This window comes from Neomonachus schauinslandi, chromosome 4 (genome assembly GCF_002201575.2).
Source record: "Neomonachus schauinslandi chromosome 4, ASM220157v2, whole genome shotgun sequence".
Taxonomy (NCBI): Eukaryota; Metazoa; Chordata; class Mammalia; order Carnivora; family Phocidae; genus Neomonachus; species Neomonachus schauinslandi.
Window position 1 is genome coordinate 101,263,356 of NC_058406.1, and position 15,638 is coordinate 101,278,993.

General features: G+C 39.4%; 1 protein-coding gene across 2 annotated transcripts in view; it reads right to left on the reverse strand.

Moving 5' to 3' along the window:
• PDZK1 (PDZ domain containing 1) overlaps nucleotides 1–15,638 on the reverse strand; it is a 38,592-nt gene that overhangs the window by 5,292 nt on the left and 17,662 nt on the right. Inside the window, exons 4-7 of one of the 2 annotated variants that reach the window (XM_021688084.1) lie at nucleotides 13,895–14,031; nucleotides 12,818–13,013; nucleotides 10,266–10,462; nucleotides 5,651–5,875 (exon numbers count right to left, since the gene is read on the reverse strand). In XM_021688084.1, coding sequence (XP_021543759.1) covers nucleotides 5,651–5,875; nucleotides 10,266–10,462; nucleotides 12,818–13,013; nucleotides 13,895–14,031 — 755 coding nt within the window. The remainder of the gene's footprint in view (nucleotides 1–5,650; nucleotides 5,876–10,265; nucleotides 10,463–12,817; nucleotides 13,014–13,894; nucleotides 14,032–15,638) is intronic. The other variant, XM_021688085.1, reaches the window with a different exon arrangement.

The window sequence follows — 15,638 nt, forward strand, 5'->3', positions numbered from 1 at the left end:
GAAAAAATCTAAAAAGAACACAAATAACATACTACTAAACAATGAATGGGTCAACCAAGAAATCAAGAAGGAAATCAAAAAATACATGGAGACAAATGAAAACACAATTCAGTCTTTGGGATGCAGTAAAAGCAGTTCTAAGAAGCTTATAGATATACTGCCCTACCTCAAGAAACAAGAACATTTCAATTTAACCTTATACCTAAAAGAGCTAGAAAAAGAACAAAGCCCAAAGTTAGTAGAAGAAAGGAAATAAAGATCTGAGTGGAAACAGAGATAAAAAAAAAAATAGAAAAGATCAATGAAATCAAGAGCTGGTTCTCTGAAATATAAACAAAACTGTATACCTTTAGGCAGATTCATCAAGAAAAAAAGGACTCAAAATGAGAAATGAAAGAAGTTACAACCAACACTATAGAAATACAAAGGATTATAAGAAATGATTATGAAAAATTAGAAGCCAATAAATTGGACAGCCTTCCCTCTTGCCACTTTTATCCAGCATAACACTGGAAGACCTGGCTGCAAGAATCAGACAATAAATAAAAGGCATCCAAATTGATAAGGAAAAAGTAAAATTGTTATTATTTGCAGATGGCATACCATACATAGAAAACCCAACAGACTCCACCAAAAAACTATTAGAATAAATGAATTCAATAAAGTTGCAAGATATAAAATTAATACACAGAAATCAGTTGTGTTGCTATACACTAATAAAGTAGCAGAAAAAGAATTTAGGAAACAATTCTATATACAACTGCACCAAAAAGAATAAAATACCTAGGAATAAACTTAACAAAGAAGGTATAAGGCCTGTACTCAGAAAACTTAAAAGACATTGATGAAAAACCGAAGATGACACAAACAAATGGAAAGACATTTCATGCTCATAGATTGGAAGAACAAACATTGTTAAAATGTTCATACTACCCAAAGCAATCTATAGATTCAATGCAATTCCTATCAAAATACCAACAACATTTTTCACAGAACTAGAACAAATAATACTAATTCATATGAAACCACAGAAGAATGCCAAATAGCCAAAGCAATCTTGAGACAGGAGAAGAAAATTTGGTATATCACAATCCCAGATTTCAAGATATACTACAAAGCTACAGTAATCAAAACAGTGTAGTACTGGCACAAAAAATAGACACATAGATCAACAGAACAGAATAGAGAACCCAGAAATGATCCCACACTTATATGGTCAATTAATCAACAAAGGAGGCAAGAATATACAGTGGGGAACAGACAGTCCCTTCAATAAATGGTGCTATGAAAACTGGACAGCTACATGCAAGAGAATGACCACTTTCTCACACCATACACAAAAATGCTGGAATTTGGAGTGAATAAATCATGAGGGAAAAGGTACGGCATAGGGAATATGGTCAATGATACTACAACAATGTATGCTGACAGATGGTACCTACGCTTGTGGTTGAGCACAGCATAACATATAGAGTTGTCAAATCACTATGTTGTACACCTAAAACTAATGTAACATGTGTCAACTATACTTCAATAAAAATAGATTGGACAACCCAGAAGAAATACATACATTCCTGGAAACAGAATCTTCTCAGTCAGGAAAAAATAGAAAATCTGAGCAGACTGGTAACCAAATTGAATCAGGAATCAAAAACTCTCAACAAACAGAAGTCTAGGACCAGATGGCTTCACAGGTGAATTCTACCAAACACTTAAAGAAGAGTTAATACCTATCCTTCTCAAAGTATTCCAAAAAATAGAAGAGGAAGGAAAGCTTCCAAATTCATTCTACAGGGCCAACATTCTACAAGGCCAGTTTTTGATAACAAAACCAGACAAACACACCACCAAAAAAAAAAAATTACACATCAATATGCCTAATGAACATAGATGCAAAATTCCTCAAAATACTAACTAACCAAATTCTACAACATAGTAAAAGGATCATTAACCATATTCGAGTGGGATTTATCCCAGGGATACAAGAATGGTTCAATATCCACAAATCAATATGATACACCACATTAACAAAATGAGAGTCAAAAATCTAATGACCACCTCAATAAATGCAGAAAAAACATTAGACAAAATTCAACATGAAAAAAACAAAGTGAGTTCAGAGGGAACATACCTCAACATAATTAAGACCCTATATGACAAGCCTTCAGTTAACATCATACTCGATGGTGAGAAGCTGAAAGCTTTTCCTCTAAGATCAGGAGGAAGACAAGGATGTCCATTCTTACCACCTTTATTTGATGTGGTACTGGACGTTCTAGCTACAAAAATTGGAAAAGGAGGGGCACCTGGGTGGCTCATTCGGTCAAAGCATCTGCCTCTTGGTTTCCGCTCAGGTCGTGATCTCAGGGTTATGGGATTGAGCCCCACGTCGGGCTCCACACTAGTGGAGAGTCTGCTTGGGATTCTCTCTTCCTCTGCCCCTTCCCACCATCTCTCTCTCTCCCTCTCTTGCAAATAAATAAGTAAATCTTTTTTAAAAAATTGGAAAAGAGGGCGCCTGGGTGGCTCAGTTGGTTAAGCGACTGCCTTCGGCTCAGGTCATGATCCTGGAGTCCCGGGATCGAGTCCCGCATCGGGCTCCCTGCTCGGCAGGGAGTCTGCTTCTCCCTCTGACCCTCCTCCCTCTCATGCTCTCTGTCTCTCATTCTCTATGTCTCAAATAAATAAATAAAATCTTTTAAAAAAATAAATAAATAAATAATTGGAAAAGAAATAAAGGACATCTAAATTGGTAAGGAAAAAGTAAAACTGTCACTATTTGACATGATACTACATATAGAAAACCCTGAAGACTCCACCAAAAACTATTAGAGTAAATGAATTCAATAAAGTTGCAGGATACAAATGTAATATATAGAAATCTGTTGTGTTGGTGTACACTAATAACAAAGTAGCAGAGAAATTTAGAAAACAATTCCACTTTGGGGCACCTGGCTGGCTCAGAAGAGCATTCAACTATTGATCTCTGGGTTGTGAGTTTGAGCCCCACACTGGGAAAGAAAGAAAAAGAAAGAGAGAGAGAGAAAAGAAGGAAGGGAGAAAAGAGAGAGAGAAAGAGGAGAGAGAGGGAGGGAGGAAGGAAGGAAGGAAAGAAATCCCATTTACAATTGCTTCAAAGAGAATAAAATACCTAGGAATAAACTTAATGAAGGTTAAGAAGGAGGTTTGAAAGGCCTGTACTCTGAAAACTGTAAGATGTTAATGGAAAGATAGCCCTTGCTCATAGGTTGGAAGGATTAATAGTATTAAAATGTCCATACTACCCAAAGCAATCTACAGATTCCATGCAATTCCTATCAAAATTCCAATAGTGGTTTTCACAAAACTGAACAAAAGATCTTAAAAATGTGTATGGAACCACAAAGATCCCGCATAGGTAAAGCAATCTTAAGAAGAACAAAGCTGGGGTCTCACAATCCTAGATTTCAAGGTATACCACAAATCTACAGTAATCAAAACTGTGTAGTACTGGCATAAAAGTAGACACATAGATCAATGGAACAGAATAGAGAGCCCAGAAATAAACCCACGCTTATACGGTCAATTAATCTACAACAAAGGAGGTAAGAATATAGAGTGGGGAAAAGACAGTGTCTTCAATACATTGTGCTGGGAAAACTGGAAAGCTACATGCAAAAGAATGAAACTGGACCACTTTCTTAACACCACATACAAAAATAAACTTAAAATGGATTAAAGACCTAAATATGAGACCTGAAACCATAAAACTCCTAGAAGAAAACACAGGCAATAATTACTCTGCCATCGGCTTTAGCAACATTTTTCTAGATCTGTCTCCTCAGGCAAGGGAAATAAAAGCAAAAAAACTATTCAGACTATGTCAAACTAAAAAGCTCTTGCACAGCAGAGGAAAGCATCAACAAAATGAAAGGGCAACCTACTGAATGGAGAAGATATTTGCAAATGATAGATCTGATGAGGGGTTGATATCCAAAATATGTATAAACTCGTACAACAAGTAACAACAAATAATCCAATTAAGAAATGGGCAGAAGACCTGAATAGGCATTTTCCCAAAAAAGACATACACATGGCCAAGAGACACATGAGAAAAGATGCTAAACATTTTTTTTTAAGATTTTCATTTATTTATTTGAGAGAGACCAAGAGAGAGCGAGAACACAAGCAGGGTAAGGGGCAGAGGGAGAAGCAGACTCCCTGCTGAACTGGGAGCCTGAGGCAGGGCCCAATCCTAGGACTCCAGGATCATGACCTGAGCCGAAGGCAGACACTTAACCAACTGAGCCACCCAGGCACCCCAAGACGCTCAACATTATTAATCTGGAAAATGTAAATCAAAACCACAATGAGATATCACCTCACACCTGTCAGAATGGCTAGTACCAAAAAGATAGGAAATAACAAGTATTGGCAAGGATGTGGAGAAAAGGGAATAAGCCCCAGTGTGCTGAGGGTGTGACTGTAAATCAGTGCAGCCATCATGGAAAACAGTATAGAGATTCCTCAAAAAATTTAAGATAGAAAAACCATAAGACCCATTGATTCCACTTTTGAGTATTTTCCCAAAGAAAACAAAAACACCAATTTGAGAAGATCTGTGCACCCCTATGTTTACAGCAGCATTATTTATAATAGCCAAGATTATGGAAGCCACCTAAGTGCCCACGGATAGATGAATGGATGAAGAAATGTGTGTGCATGTGTCACACAATGGAATATTACTCAACCATAAAAAAGAAGGAAATCTTGCCATTCACAACAACATGGATGGGCTTAGATAGTATTATGCTAAATGAAATAAGTCAGACTGTAAAAGACACATACCTCATGATTTCACTTATATATAGAATCCAAGAAACAAACAGAAATAGACTCAAATCCAGAGAAAAAACTGGTTGCCAAAACAGAGGTAGATGGGGGATATGGACAAAATAGGCAAAGGGGATAAGAAGTACAAACTTCCAGTTATAAAATAAGTAAATCACAGGAATTAAAAGTACAGCTTAGGGAATACAGTCAACAATATTTAATAACTGTATGTGACAGTGGTAACTACACTTACCAATGAGGAGCATTTGTAATGTATAGAATTGTTAAAACACTATGTTGTACACCTGATATCACATTGTATGTCAACTATACTTCAACTTTTAAAAAAAATCATTAAGATCATCAGAAGAAAAATATGTAGCGTTACAGTGGTTGAATATCGTATTGTAGGTCTTCTGGGTTGAAGGCACTAATTTGCTTTCGTAGGTTCCCTTTCTGCATTCCTAACTTGAGAGCCATAGGGACAGTCTTCTCAGTGTCAGTCCCTACAGGCTAGGGACATTATGCCAAATGTGTCAAGGTAAACAGGTATCACTCCCAGTCAGAGCTGACAGTGACTGTCCACTACAGTCATGTCGAATCGCTCTATTTGATTTGAAAGTCTCTAAAGACAATTAGGTGTTTAAGAAAAACAAAAGATGTGAGCTTAGGATGTACTAGTCACTCTCTTAAAGGGTACAGGACCATGACAGCATTTATTTAAACCCAAGTGAGACCCTCAGTGCAGGCTTTTCAATGTAACCTTTTTACTAAGCCATCAATGAGTGGGAGACACTCTGGCTGTGTTCATGGGCCTGCTAGAACCAGATGACCATACCTCTTTGATGAAGGAGCCTGGCCGACCCTGAATCGCATTTAAGTGAAAGCCATAGCCGTTTTCCCCTTTAACCAGCCGGCAGAGCTTAGGCTTATGATCTCCTACTTCCTCTGTAGTATCTGGACTCGAAACCTCTAGAGGAGCAGGTGTAGGAGCTGTAGTCTCCTTGACAGAACCATTAGGCAGTTCTTGACTTTGATAGTAGAGAAATGGAGAAAAATGAGCCTTTTGAAAATAAAGGGAAAAAACCATTAATTTTAAGTATGAGTAGTTACACATTATTAAATGTGCTAGCTTAATTTACAAGGGGTCATGCATGTTCCACAAGCCTGGCAGACACATCTGGTTGTGGGCAGTAAAATTTCTATACTACCCCAACCAGAAAAGGTATAAAGAAAGATTGAGCTTGGCTATGGAGTAAATAAATTCGCATATACATAAAATAAAAGCAGTATAGGATGTTGTACAAAGATGCAAAAATAACTAACAAAAATGCTAGTTTTTTTTACTGTCACTGACCAACTGTAGGCAGTGTCCCTGTGGGAGATGACACACATCGAGTGACTTGCCCTGTAACTCATGCATAATAGGTTCATCTAGCCCTTCCTCCTCAGTGAGATGGTCTTCAGAGCTCCTTAAACACATCAGAGAAAGTGAAACAAAACACTATTTTTATTACCATCTGAAGTACACAGAGTAATTTGTTGTACTCATTTTACTATTGTTTGTTGTAATCATTAGCTGACACTCCTGTTAATGCCAAACTCCTCACCATCTTTAAATACTTCTAATCCATCTCCACTCTCAGACCATCCATGCGAAGAAGGGAGTGATGGTCTTGAATACAAAAGAGACATAGAACAGGAAACATATGACTGATTTTTTAAAAGAATTAAAAGCTTAGTAGACTGTGGGTTTTAATTGAGAATTAAAAGGGTAGCTTTGGGTATGGTAAGATCCTGGATCAGCAGTTAAATTGCTGCCCACAAGTATCCAGGACATTTGTTAGGCCATGAGTAGAAAATCAAGCAATTGAAAGTGAGTACAGTGTGCACTCTGCCCCAAATTGTACTGTTCAGCAGCCTGGCTAAAATTAGATTGGGGTCCTCTGGTTATCATCTCTCTCACTAACCACGAGACCACATCTTCCTTTCTAAATAAGAGTAACACCAGCTAAGAACTCCTACTTACCCGGTTCAACTAAATTTCAGAACTTTCAGTGATATACTTGCAAATGTCCCACATTTCTGTCTGTCTTTAAAATGTGGAAAGTTGGGACACCTGGGTGGCTCAGTCAGTTAAGCATCTGCCTTTGGCTCAGATCGTGATCCCAGGGTCCTGGGATAGAGTCTTGCATCGGGCTCCCTGCTCAGCGGGGAGCCTGCTTCTCCCTCTGCCTGCCACTCCCCCTGCTTGTGCCCTCTCTCTCTGACAAATAAATAAATAAAGTCTTTTAAAAAAATGTGGAAAGTATCAGTGACTCATTACATACAAAAATACCTCTGACATCACTACCCAACAGGCAAATCAACTGTATGTGATAGTAGCAGCTGATCTTGAAGGTAAGTACAGTAACATTAAACAGTCAATGAGTTTTTATTCACTTTCAGTTATTTGCGTGCCTAGTATGTGCCAGGAACTGCTTTAGGTGTTTGTTTTATTCAACGATGTATCTCAAAGATCCCCCACTGAGCCACCCACCCCTGTATGTAACCTACTTTAGAGGGGGTTTAAGGGGAGGGAGGGAGAAGATGGGGACAGGCATCTTTTTAGATCAAAGTTCTCTCATATTAAACCAGAACATTATAGTTAAATCATTGTCATAAAATCAGGAGGGACTGGAAAAGCACTGATGCCAGAATCCCCTTTACAGCAGCCAGAGCAGTGACCTCCTGACTTCTGCCTAAACTTTCCCACCAAATGGGAGGTCACCACTTGGCAAAAATGGCTCCCCCTGTTTCTGGCAGCTTCAGCTGTCCTTAAGCCAAAAGCTAGCTCCCTAGACATTCTCTATTTGATTAAGCTATGCCCCATAGAACACCTCAAAAATAAGGACTTCTTGCATGTAATAGCCTTCTGAATTCTTTTATATATATGTGTGTATATATGTGTATATTTATATATGTGTGTATATTTTATATATATGTATGTTTATATTATATATATATACACATATATATACATATGAAGAACATACACACACACACACATACATACACTATATTTACATCTTTATATCCATTCATTTGACAGTGGACACTTGGGTTGATTCCATCTTTTGGCTCTTGTGACTTAATCTGTGGTCTAACATATGGTCTATCCTGGAGAATGTCCTATGTGCCCTTGAGAAGAATGTGTTCTGTTGTTGGGTAGAGTGCTCTGTATTTCTGTTAGATCTAGCTGGTTTCCTTTGTTCATCAAGTCCTTGGGTTCCTTATCTTCTGACTGGTGGTTCTATCCATGATAGAGAATGGGATATTGAAATCTCCCAACTATTATGGTAGAACTGTCTATTTCTACTTTCAAGTTTGTCAATGTTTCCTTCATGTTTTTTCCAGCTTTATTAAAGTGTAATTGACAAATTGTATATATTCAAGGTGCATAGTATTATTTGATACACATACACATTGTGAAGTGATCACCACAATCAAGGTAATTAACATATCTATCACCTTACATAGTTACCATTTAGCCTTTCAAATTCTTGAAGATGTTCTCCTTTCTTCCCCAAAGCCTATGCTTATTCAAACTAAATATTCACATGGTGATTTCCCAAACCTCTGCCCTGATTACCTTTCTTGACACTGGCCTTCTTATAGTCATGTTCTCAGAACTGCACACGGTGTTGACTTAACAAACAACATTTCTATGTGCCAGGCATTATTCTAAATGTTCTAAATATTACCTCAAATAACCCTTCACAGTAGCTATCCCCATCTTACAACTAAGAAGGCAAGCACAGGGAGGGTAACTTGCCCAGGATTACATTACTGGTCATTTCAAGTATGGTCTGAACAACTCAGTACAGTAGTACTATCACCTCCGAAGGCCAAGTGTCAGTTAAGGTAACTTTAAATTACCTTTTGGGGGGTGGGGGCAGCTACTTAAGAGTATCATCAGGTTTCTGGTCTTTCTTTGTAGTCCTCAAATCAGGTCTCACCATTTGGTATTCATACAATTTCGTTTTAAGTTAGTTTAGTACCTGAAATTCATTCCTGTTTAAACTTAAACTTATTAGGGGGCGCCTGGGTGGCTCAGTTGGTTAAGCGACTGCCTTCGGCCTAGGTCATGATCCTGGAGTCCCAGGATCGAGTCCCACATCGGGCTCCTTGCTCAGTGGGGAGTCTGCTTCTCCCTCTGACCCTCCTCCCTCTCATGCTCTCTGTCTCTCATTCTCTCTCTCGCAAATAAATAAAAAATAAAAAATAAAAAAAACAAACTTAAACTTATTAGTTTTTATTCTTCTTTCTATCCTGACTGGATATTTTGAATATTATAATCTCTAGTAAATTAATTACCCATCAACACATTAAGCCATCTGTATGACTTAAGTATATTAAATGTTTTCCATGTCTCCATCCAAATGTGGTAATAAACTAGCTTAGGATAAGAAGCATACCACTGGAGACATCTATTCAGACTGACGTTGTTCCAGTATCAATTATTCTTCAGGTATGGTTGTACAACTAGCTAAAAACCCATTAACTGTTCTATCATCCAGTTCACTCTTTAATTTTCTTTACACAGTACCTTAAAATTGCTAATCAAAATGTGCTGAGAGGGTATATGGTATAATGAATTAAGAACTTGGGTTCAAATACAGGCTGAGGTGGGTGACTTTTTAAAAAATGAAGTTTAGAGGGACTAAGAAATTGCTAATCTATAAAAAGGGGCTAATACCACCCCCTACCATATTCCTCCCTCTGTATTATTTATGCACCTTTGGATGTTCCATTATTGTATATCACCTGGAACAAGTCCATCTTTGTTCATCTGTGTGACCATCACGTAGTGAGGCAGATGGTATCGGCAGAAGGCCCCCAAATGTCTGTTAAGCTAGACTGAACACCTCAGTTCTTGTGATAAAATTAAAAGATTATTTAAAAACAAAACATGCAGATAACACCTGTTGTGATTAAAAGCTGAGAGCAAATATGGTTAGTTTGACACTAAGGTTAGTCTTGGTGAATTCGTGTTTCTCTTTCCTTGCTAAGGGCTTAGAAGCTGTTTAACAATCCTTTCTAGGCTTTTATGTGGGGTTAATGGAATTAATTGGTCTATAGTTTTAAAATCTGGTTGTTTCCTATTTGGGAAAGGTAGGGCTACATCTGCCTATTTCTAGGCTATTGTTCATAGATTTTTCTCAGATTACCAAAAGTAATTCTATAGTTACATTTGCAAATTCTTTCAAAATTTTGAATCTAAGGACTTAAAACTCATGTACCAATCACTTGGCATTCTCTTATCACTACCAATTTGAACTTCAATGCAGCCTTAATGATGATTGTTATGCCCTTCCAGTTTGAAAATCAAAGTGGTAACTTAGCCACAGTGTGAGGACTTGAGTGAATGGACCCAACCTTAATGCATGAATATGCGGCCTTAAATTATTTACCAGTCTATACATGTTGTCCGTCTCTTTGTCCACCACCAGCAGTGAAGTCTGATCTCCGCCCTTTCTAATCATTTCTACCACACTGTCATGATCCAGGGATTCCACAGACTCGCCGTTGACAGCGACTAACAGGTCATTGTTCTTCAAGCCAGCCTCCTCTGCTGGACTTCCGGAATCTATGTCCTTGATGACTTGACCTACCCTCCCCCAAAATTAAATAAAATTATCAGAAAGACCCCTAAATTAAGCTGTCGAATTTCTGCTGAAGCCAAAGGCTCTGATAACATAAATTTAAAAGGCACGCTGCATACGACTGCCCCTCCCACTGGCACCCAAGGAAGACGATAAGCACCCTATCCAGCCTCATTCCCTGCCCACAACTTACTCCAGGAACAAATTCAGCCATTACTGATGAAAGGATCTTAAAGAAAAGAATCCGGTTGTTACCAAAGTGTCTGAGACTCAATCTTGACAAAACAGCATGCTAAGCATTAAGAGTCAGCAAGTTCCCAGGAAGTCAGTGAGCATCCATGTACCCATACATCTTATGTAGAAGCTAAGCCATTAAAATGGGGCAGGAAGAAGAAAGAAGAACAAAACCAAAGAACTCAGAGCCTAGGAAACACATGCTGGCATTTTAGTAGCAATTGGGTGTATTCAACTATGAACGTGTTTGTATGTGCTTGCCTCAAGGATGCGCCTTTACCCTTCCTCTCCTGACTTGAACTGTCTTCACCAGGTGCCTTTAGATCTCTCACACTTTTTTTTTGTCCCTCCCACTATTTTAACAAGCTCCAGTTTTACTTTTCCAGCTAGCTGCTGGGCATCTCCAACTAGATAGCCCATAGGACCCTCAAATGTAACACATTCAAACCAAAAGTCATCTCTGCCCATCTCCCACATCCCAAAGCCCCTCCCCTTGTCACCTGACCATGGCAGCACCATCACCCCAGTCACTGATATTTAGCATCAATTCTTCCTCAGTATCCACTCCCCATATTCTAATCAACTGCTAGGTCATTTGATGCTACCTTAATATTTGACACCTCTCCTCTCTGGCCCCACTTCTTCTACCCTAAGTGCATGTGGGTATTAGTTCCTGCCTTAAATTCTACCTAACGACTACAACACCTCACCAACTGCTCTCCCTGCCCCTAATCCTTGCCTTCTCCACTACAGATCTGCCTTCAGATTCATCTTGATGCAAGGTCTGACCAAGTCATTCCTGGCTACAACGGCACAAGTGAGGTCTTTAGAACTGAACAAGACCTGAATTTGATCCTAGTTAAGCCACAACTATTTGTCCTTATAATAATTACTGTATCTTCTCCCTGCCCTCAATTTCAGAAATTCTTCTTGCAGAATTATTAGGAGTAATTGAGATATATAAAGCCCCAAGATGCTGTAGGCTTAATTTTTTCCTCTCACACTGTTGAAAAAACTTTTCACTCCCCATCAACTACAGAGCCAAGTCCAAACTCTTCAACTTGGCATTGAAGGCCCTCATCACCTCTTTCCAACCTACCTTTCTAACGTTGTTTTCTGTGCCACGCATTAGATGCCAAACGGCACCCATGTTTCCCTGCTTTGTTCACACAATCCTATCCTCATGGAATGGCCTTCATTGTCCCCATACCGTCTACTTGTCCAAATTTTATTCACGCTACAAAGCCTGAGCTCAGCTGCTATCTCTACCATGAGGCCTTCCAGTACTTTTTTAGTAAAAAAAACTGCTCCAATCTTAAATTCCAATACTACTCTACCCCACATTAAGGTGCCCCTCACCATCCACCTTCAGTTATGGACATATGTGTGTATTTCCTCTACTAAATAGTGGGCTCCTTGACTAAAGAATTCCTGTTTGATTCACTTGATATTCTATAAGGCCCTGAGGATGTTTTTATATAATATGAATCAAATTAATATTTGATGAATTAACATAAATATACATAATGAAAAGAAAATAGCAATGTCTAGAACAACAGTTTGCCTGAGTCTGCATTCCTTTATATATTCAGCTTCCCTATAAGGACCTTAGTTCTTTCCTTGTTGAGTTATAAGGAATCAGAAAGATTCCGGATTCTATTTGTTTCCCAGATCCCGACCCACACCCCTGACTCAGATCCAGTGGTGTATTGGAGTTGGCTCACACCAGCTTGTGAGAACCATTTCTGTTCAAGACTTCTCAACTTTGCATTCTGTGACAGCACATTCATGGCTTGAAATCAGGTATATTGGGAGTATTTACACCACAAAAAAATAAACAAAAAAATCAACAAATGCTACAAGTTAGGGCATTTTTTTTTTTCCAGAGAGCAAATTTACAGCATACTACTGCCCAGATCCAAAATTTTGCCTTATCATTCTGCTAAGGAAACCTTGAGATGCCCATCATGGCCCCCATGGAAAATGACCCAGCCGTGCTTTCTAGTCTCTCACTGTCCCCTCATGCAGCTGGTAGGGACTCGGGGGCCTAACAGAACTCTGGAGTCAGAGTGGGTGAAGAATTAGATGGTTACACCACCAGGTTTTCTGTTCTTCTAGTGCCTTACCTTTCTGTTCTGGGCCTGCCCTTAGATAGAAACCATAGCCATTGCTTCCCTTCTTCATCTCCACAACCCGGGGCTGGTGGGGTAGCAATTTCAAACTGGCTGTTTCTCTCTTGAATTTTATCTTCTGCTCAGCATGGAGCTTGTCAGTCTCCTTGTCCACCAGCAGGAACACGACTCGGCTTCCGGATTTCTTCACCTGCAACAGCACACACAGGTAAGACTGACAGCCATCTCCAAGAACAATGCTGGGAAGCAGGGAAGTTTCTTCCTAGAGGCACACAGTCTCCAGATTCGATAGAAAAGATGGAATGTAAGGCCCAGGTTTAAACTATGATACTCCCACCTACCATCAATAATAGTCAACACTATCTCCACGTCCACAGTTGTGTATGCCCTCACCCACACAGATGCTAACTGAACCTACGTGAGAGCTAGAATTCAGAAAACCCAGAAGGGTACTTAAGTGAGGTACTTAAGTCTAGAGAAGGAGTTTGGAAAATCAAGTTAAGGTCTATTTTGAAAAATTATTCTACCAAGAAAAGATAAAGTTGGTCAGTTTTCAAGGTTCCATATGACCTCAAAGGAAAACCTCAGAGTGTTATCCATGTGTCATGGAACTGTGCTGGGATGTAAGATTTGGGCTTGACACAGACATTATTCGGTTGGTTTCTATTGATCTGAATAGAAGAACGGGTCTTCCAACACTCCCCATGTGTAGCTCTGTATCCCTCACCACATTGGTTATCTGCCAGCTTGTATTAAAACATTTTAGTAAAACACCGACTTTGTTATAAATTCAGAGGGGACTCCCAATCAGGTACAAATAAGATCCAGAAACTAAAGTTAACGATTCTTTAGAATGCTTCTCTCCGAAAACCTGAAACTAGCAAAGGCCTTATTCCAAAACCCTATGTTAACACTGCTGACACCACTAGTGAGTCTGTACCCTCTTAATACAAAGGGTTCGTTAACTTCTCATCATTATATTCCTCCCATCATAAACTACCATTCGTGTCTTCCTGTCACTTCCAACAAGAACAGAGTGAAAGGTAAGAAAAATACCCCTCTGGGCTATACCTTGGCAACCACTTCCTCATGGCTGGCATCTTCGACATTCTCTCCGTTCACTTCAATCAAGTGATCACCAGCCAGGACACCAGCTTTCATAGCCACACCTTGAGGCGTTATATCCGTCATGTACACTCCCTTTTTACCTGCAAGGGTGTGGACAAGCATGACAACTCCATTACACAGAAAGTCCAACTATAAAGGGTTTTCTCCCAATAATGTAAAATTACAACTTCCAGTTTTAAAGCTAACTCAAATAGACTTGGGCTTCTGATCTAGAATTAAAATTATAGCTCCTAGCACAAAGCTTGACACAGACATTATTCGGTTGGTTTCTACTGATCTGAATAGAATTTCTGAGCCCAACTGAAGGCATGGAAGGAATCTCAGAGGGCAGTGGCCTCTTGAGCCAGAAAGCACCAAGCCATGTCCATGCTGCATCATTGTATCTTACTCCTGTTCTTCGCCTTTGTGGAATTAGAAGGCATCTGCTCCATTCTGTCTTCTTTAATTAGTACCATCATCAACCATCACATACCAATGAAGTCACTAAATCTCGCTCATGCAGGCTTAAGAGGACAGAGGCACAGAACGGCAGGGATGTATACACATGTACAGTCAGTCTAGATTAGTAGATGATGCGATTTAGGTGCTTCTTATAGAAATGCTGTCAATTCTTTCCAGATATTAATATTTCAACCTAGGCAAAGGGTAGCTTCACAATGACAAAATAAATCATTTGTAAGGAATAACAGTATAAACTGCTGCTTTAAAATTTCTCCCATTACCTTGTTATATATTTGTCATGAAGAAAACATCTTCTTCATAAAGCTAATTTAAACCAGTTATTATGTACATTAGCACAAGAGTCAAATGAATAAAATCTGAATTATGATAATTTTTTCACCATTTTGCTGATAATGGACTTCTAAGAAATGCCAAGCTTCCCTTGACCACCTGCGCCATTATGTTTAATAATGGACAAACTTGAGAAATACCTCTTACAGCTAATTTATATCACTTACTATAGGTTAAATAAGCCTTGGAAACAATTTTATGTTTACTATTGGTCTGCTATTTATTACTTACCCAATTATGACCAGCGCTCCTCCAGTAGCAGGAAGAACATGGGAGGAGCAACATTCAAGGTAGAACCAAAAGGCTTATATAGCCTCTATGGCTCTAACCTAAATCCCAGAGACACCATCACAGAACCACGACCAACTGAGCAAAAGCCAGCCTGCATCTCTGAAATTCTAGAAACAGAGCTTCTAGTACTTGCTGATGGACGCACCTTAGAGCCATGGAGGCTAGGCCACAGCTGCAGGTCCTATTTCAATGTCACGGCGTTGGGGGGGGATGATTAGTAGAGTAGCATCTGTGGCAACTATAACAGGGTCTGGCCCATCAACAGGTGCTCAAGAATTTGTTGAATAAATGATTACCTGGGCACTCAGAAGTGTAAAGATATCATCCTTCTTCAAAAGTAGCTCTTATAAAGAATCTCTTTTTTCTTGCCTTTTATTCCCCCTTCTCCCCTCCACCCTCACCCTAAGGCAGCTAGGAAAGAATAACAAAGAAGCATCAGCCCTCTAACCCTCTGGCCTCCAAGGCTCAGCCTAACAAACACTGGGGGACAAGAGTGACTAGTGGCCCTCCCCACCCTGTGCTGGGTCCAGTGTTTTGATCCTTCATTGCACAGTTGTCAAAGCAAGGGAAGGGCCAGGGAGGGAAGGAGGGATGGAGGGAGAAG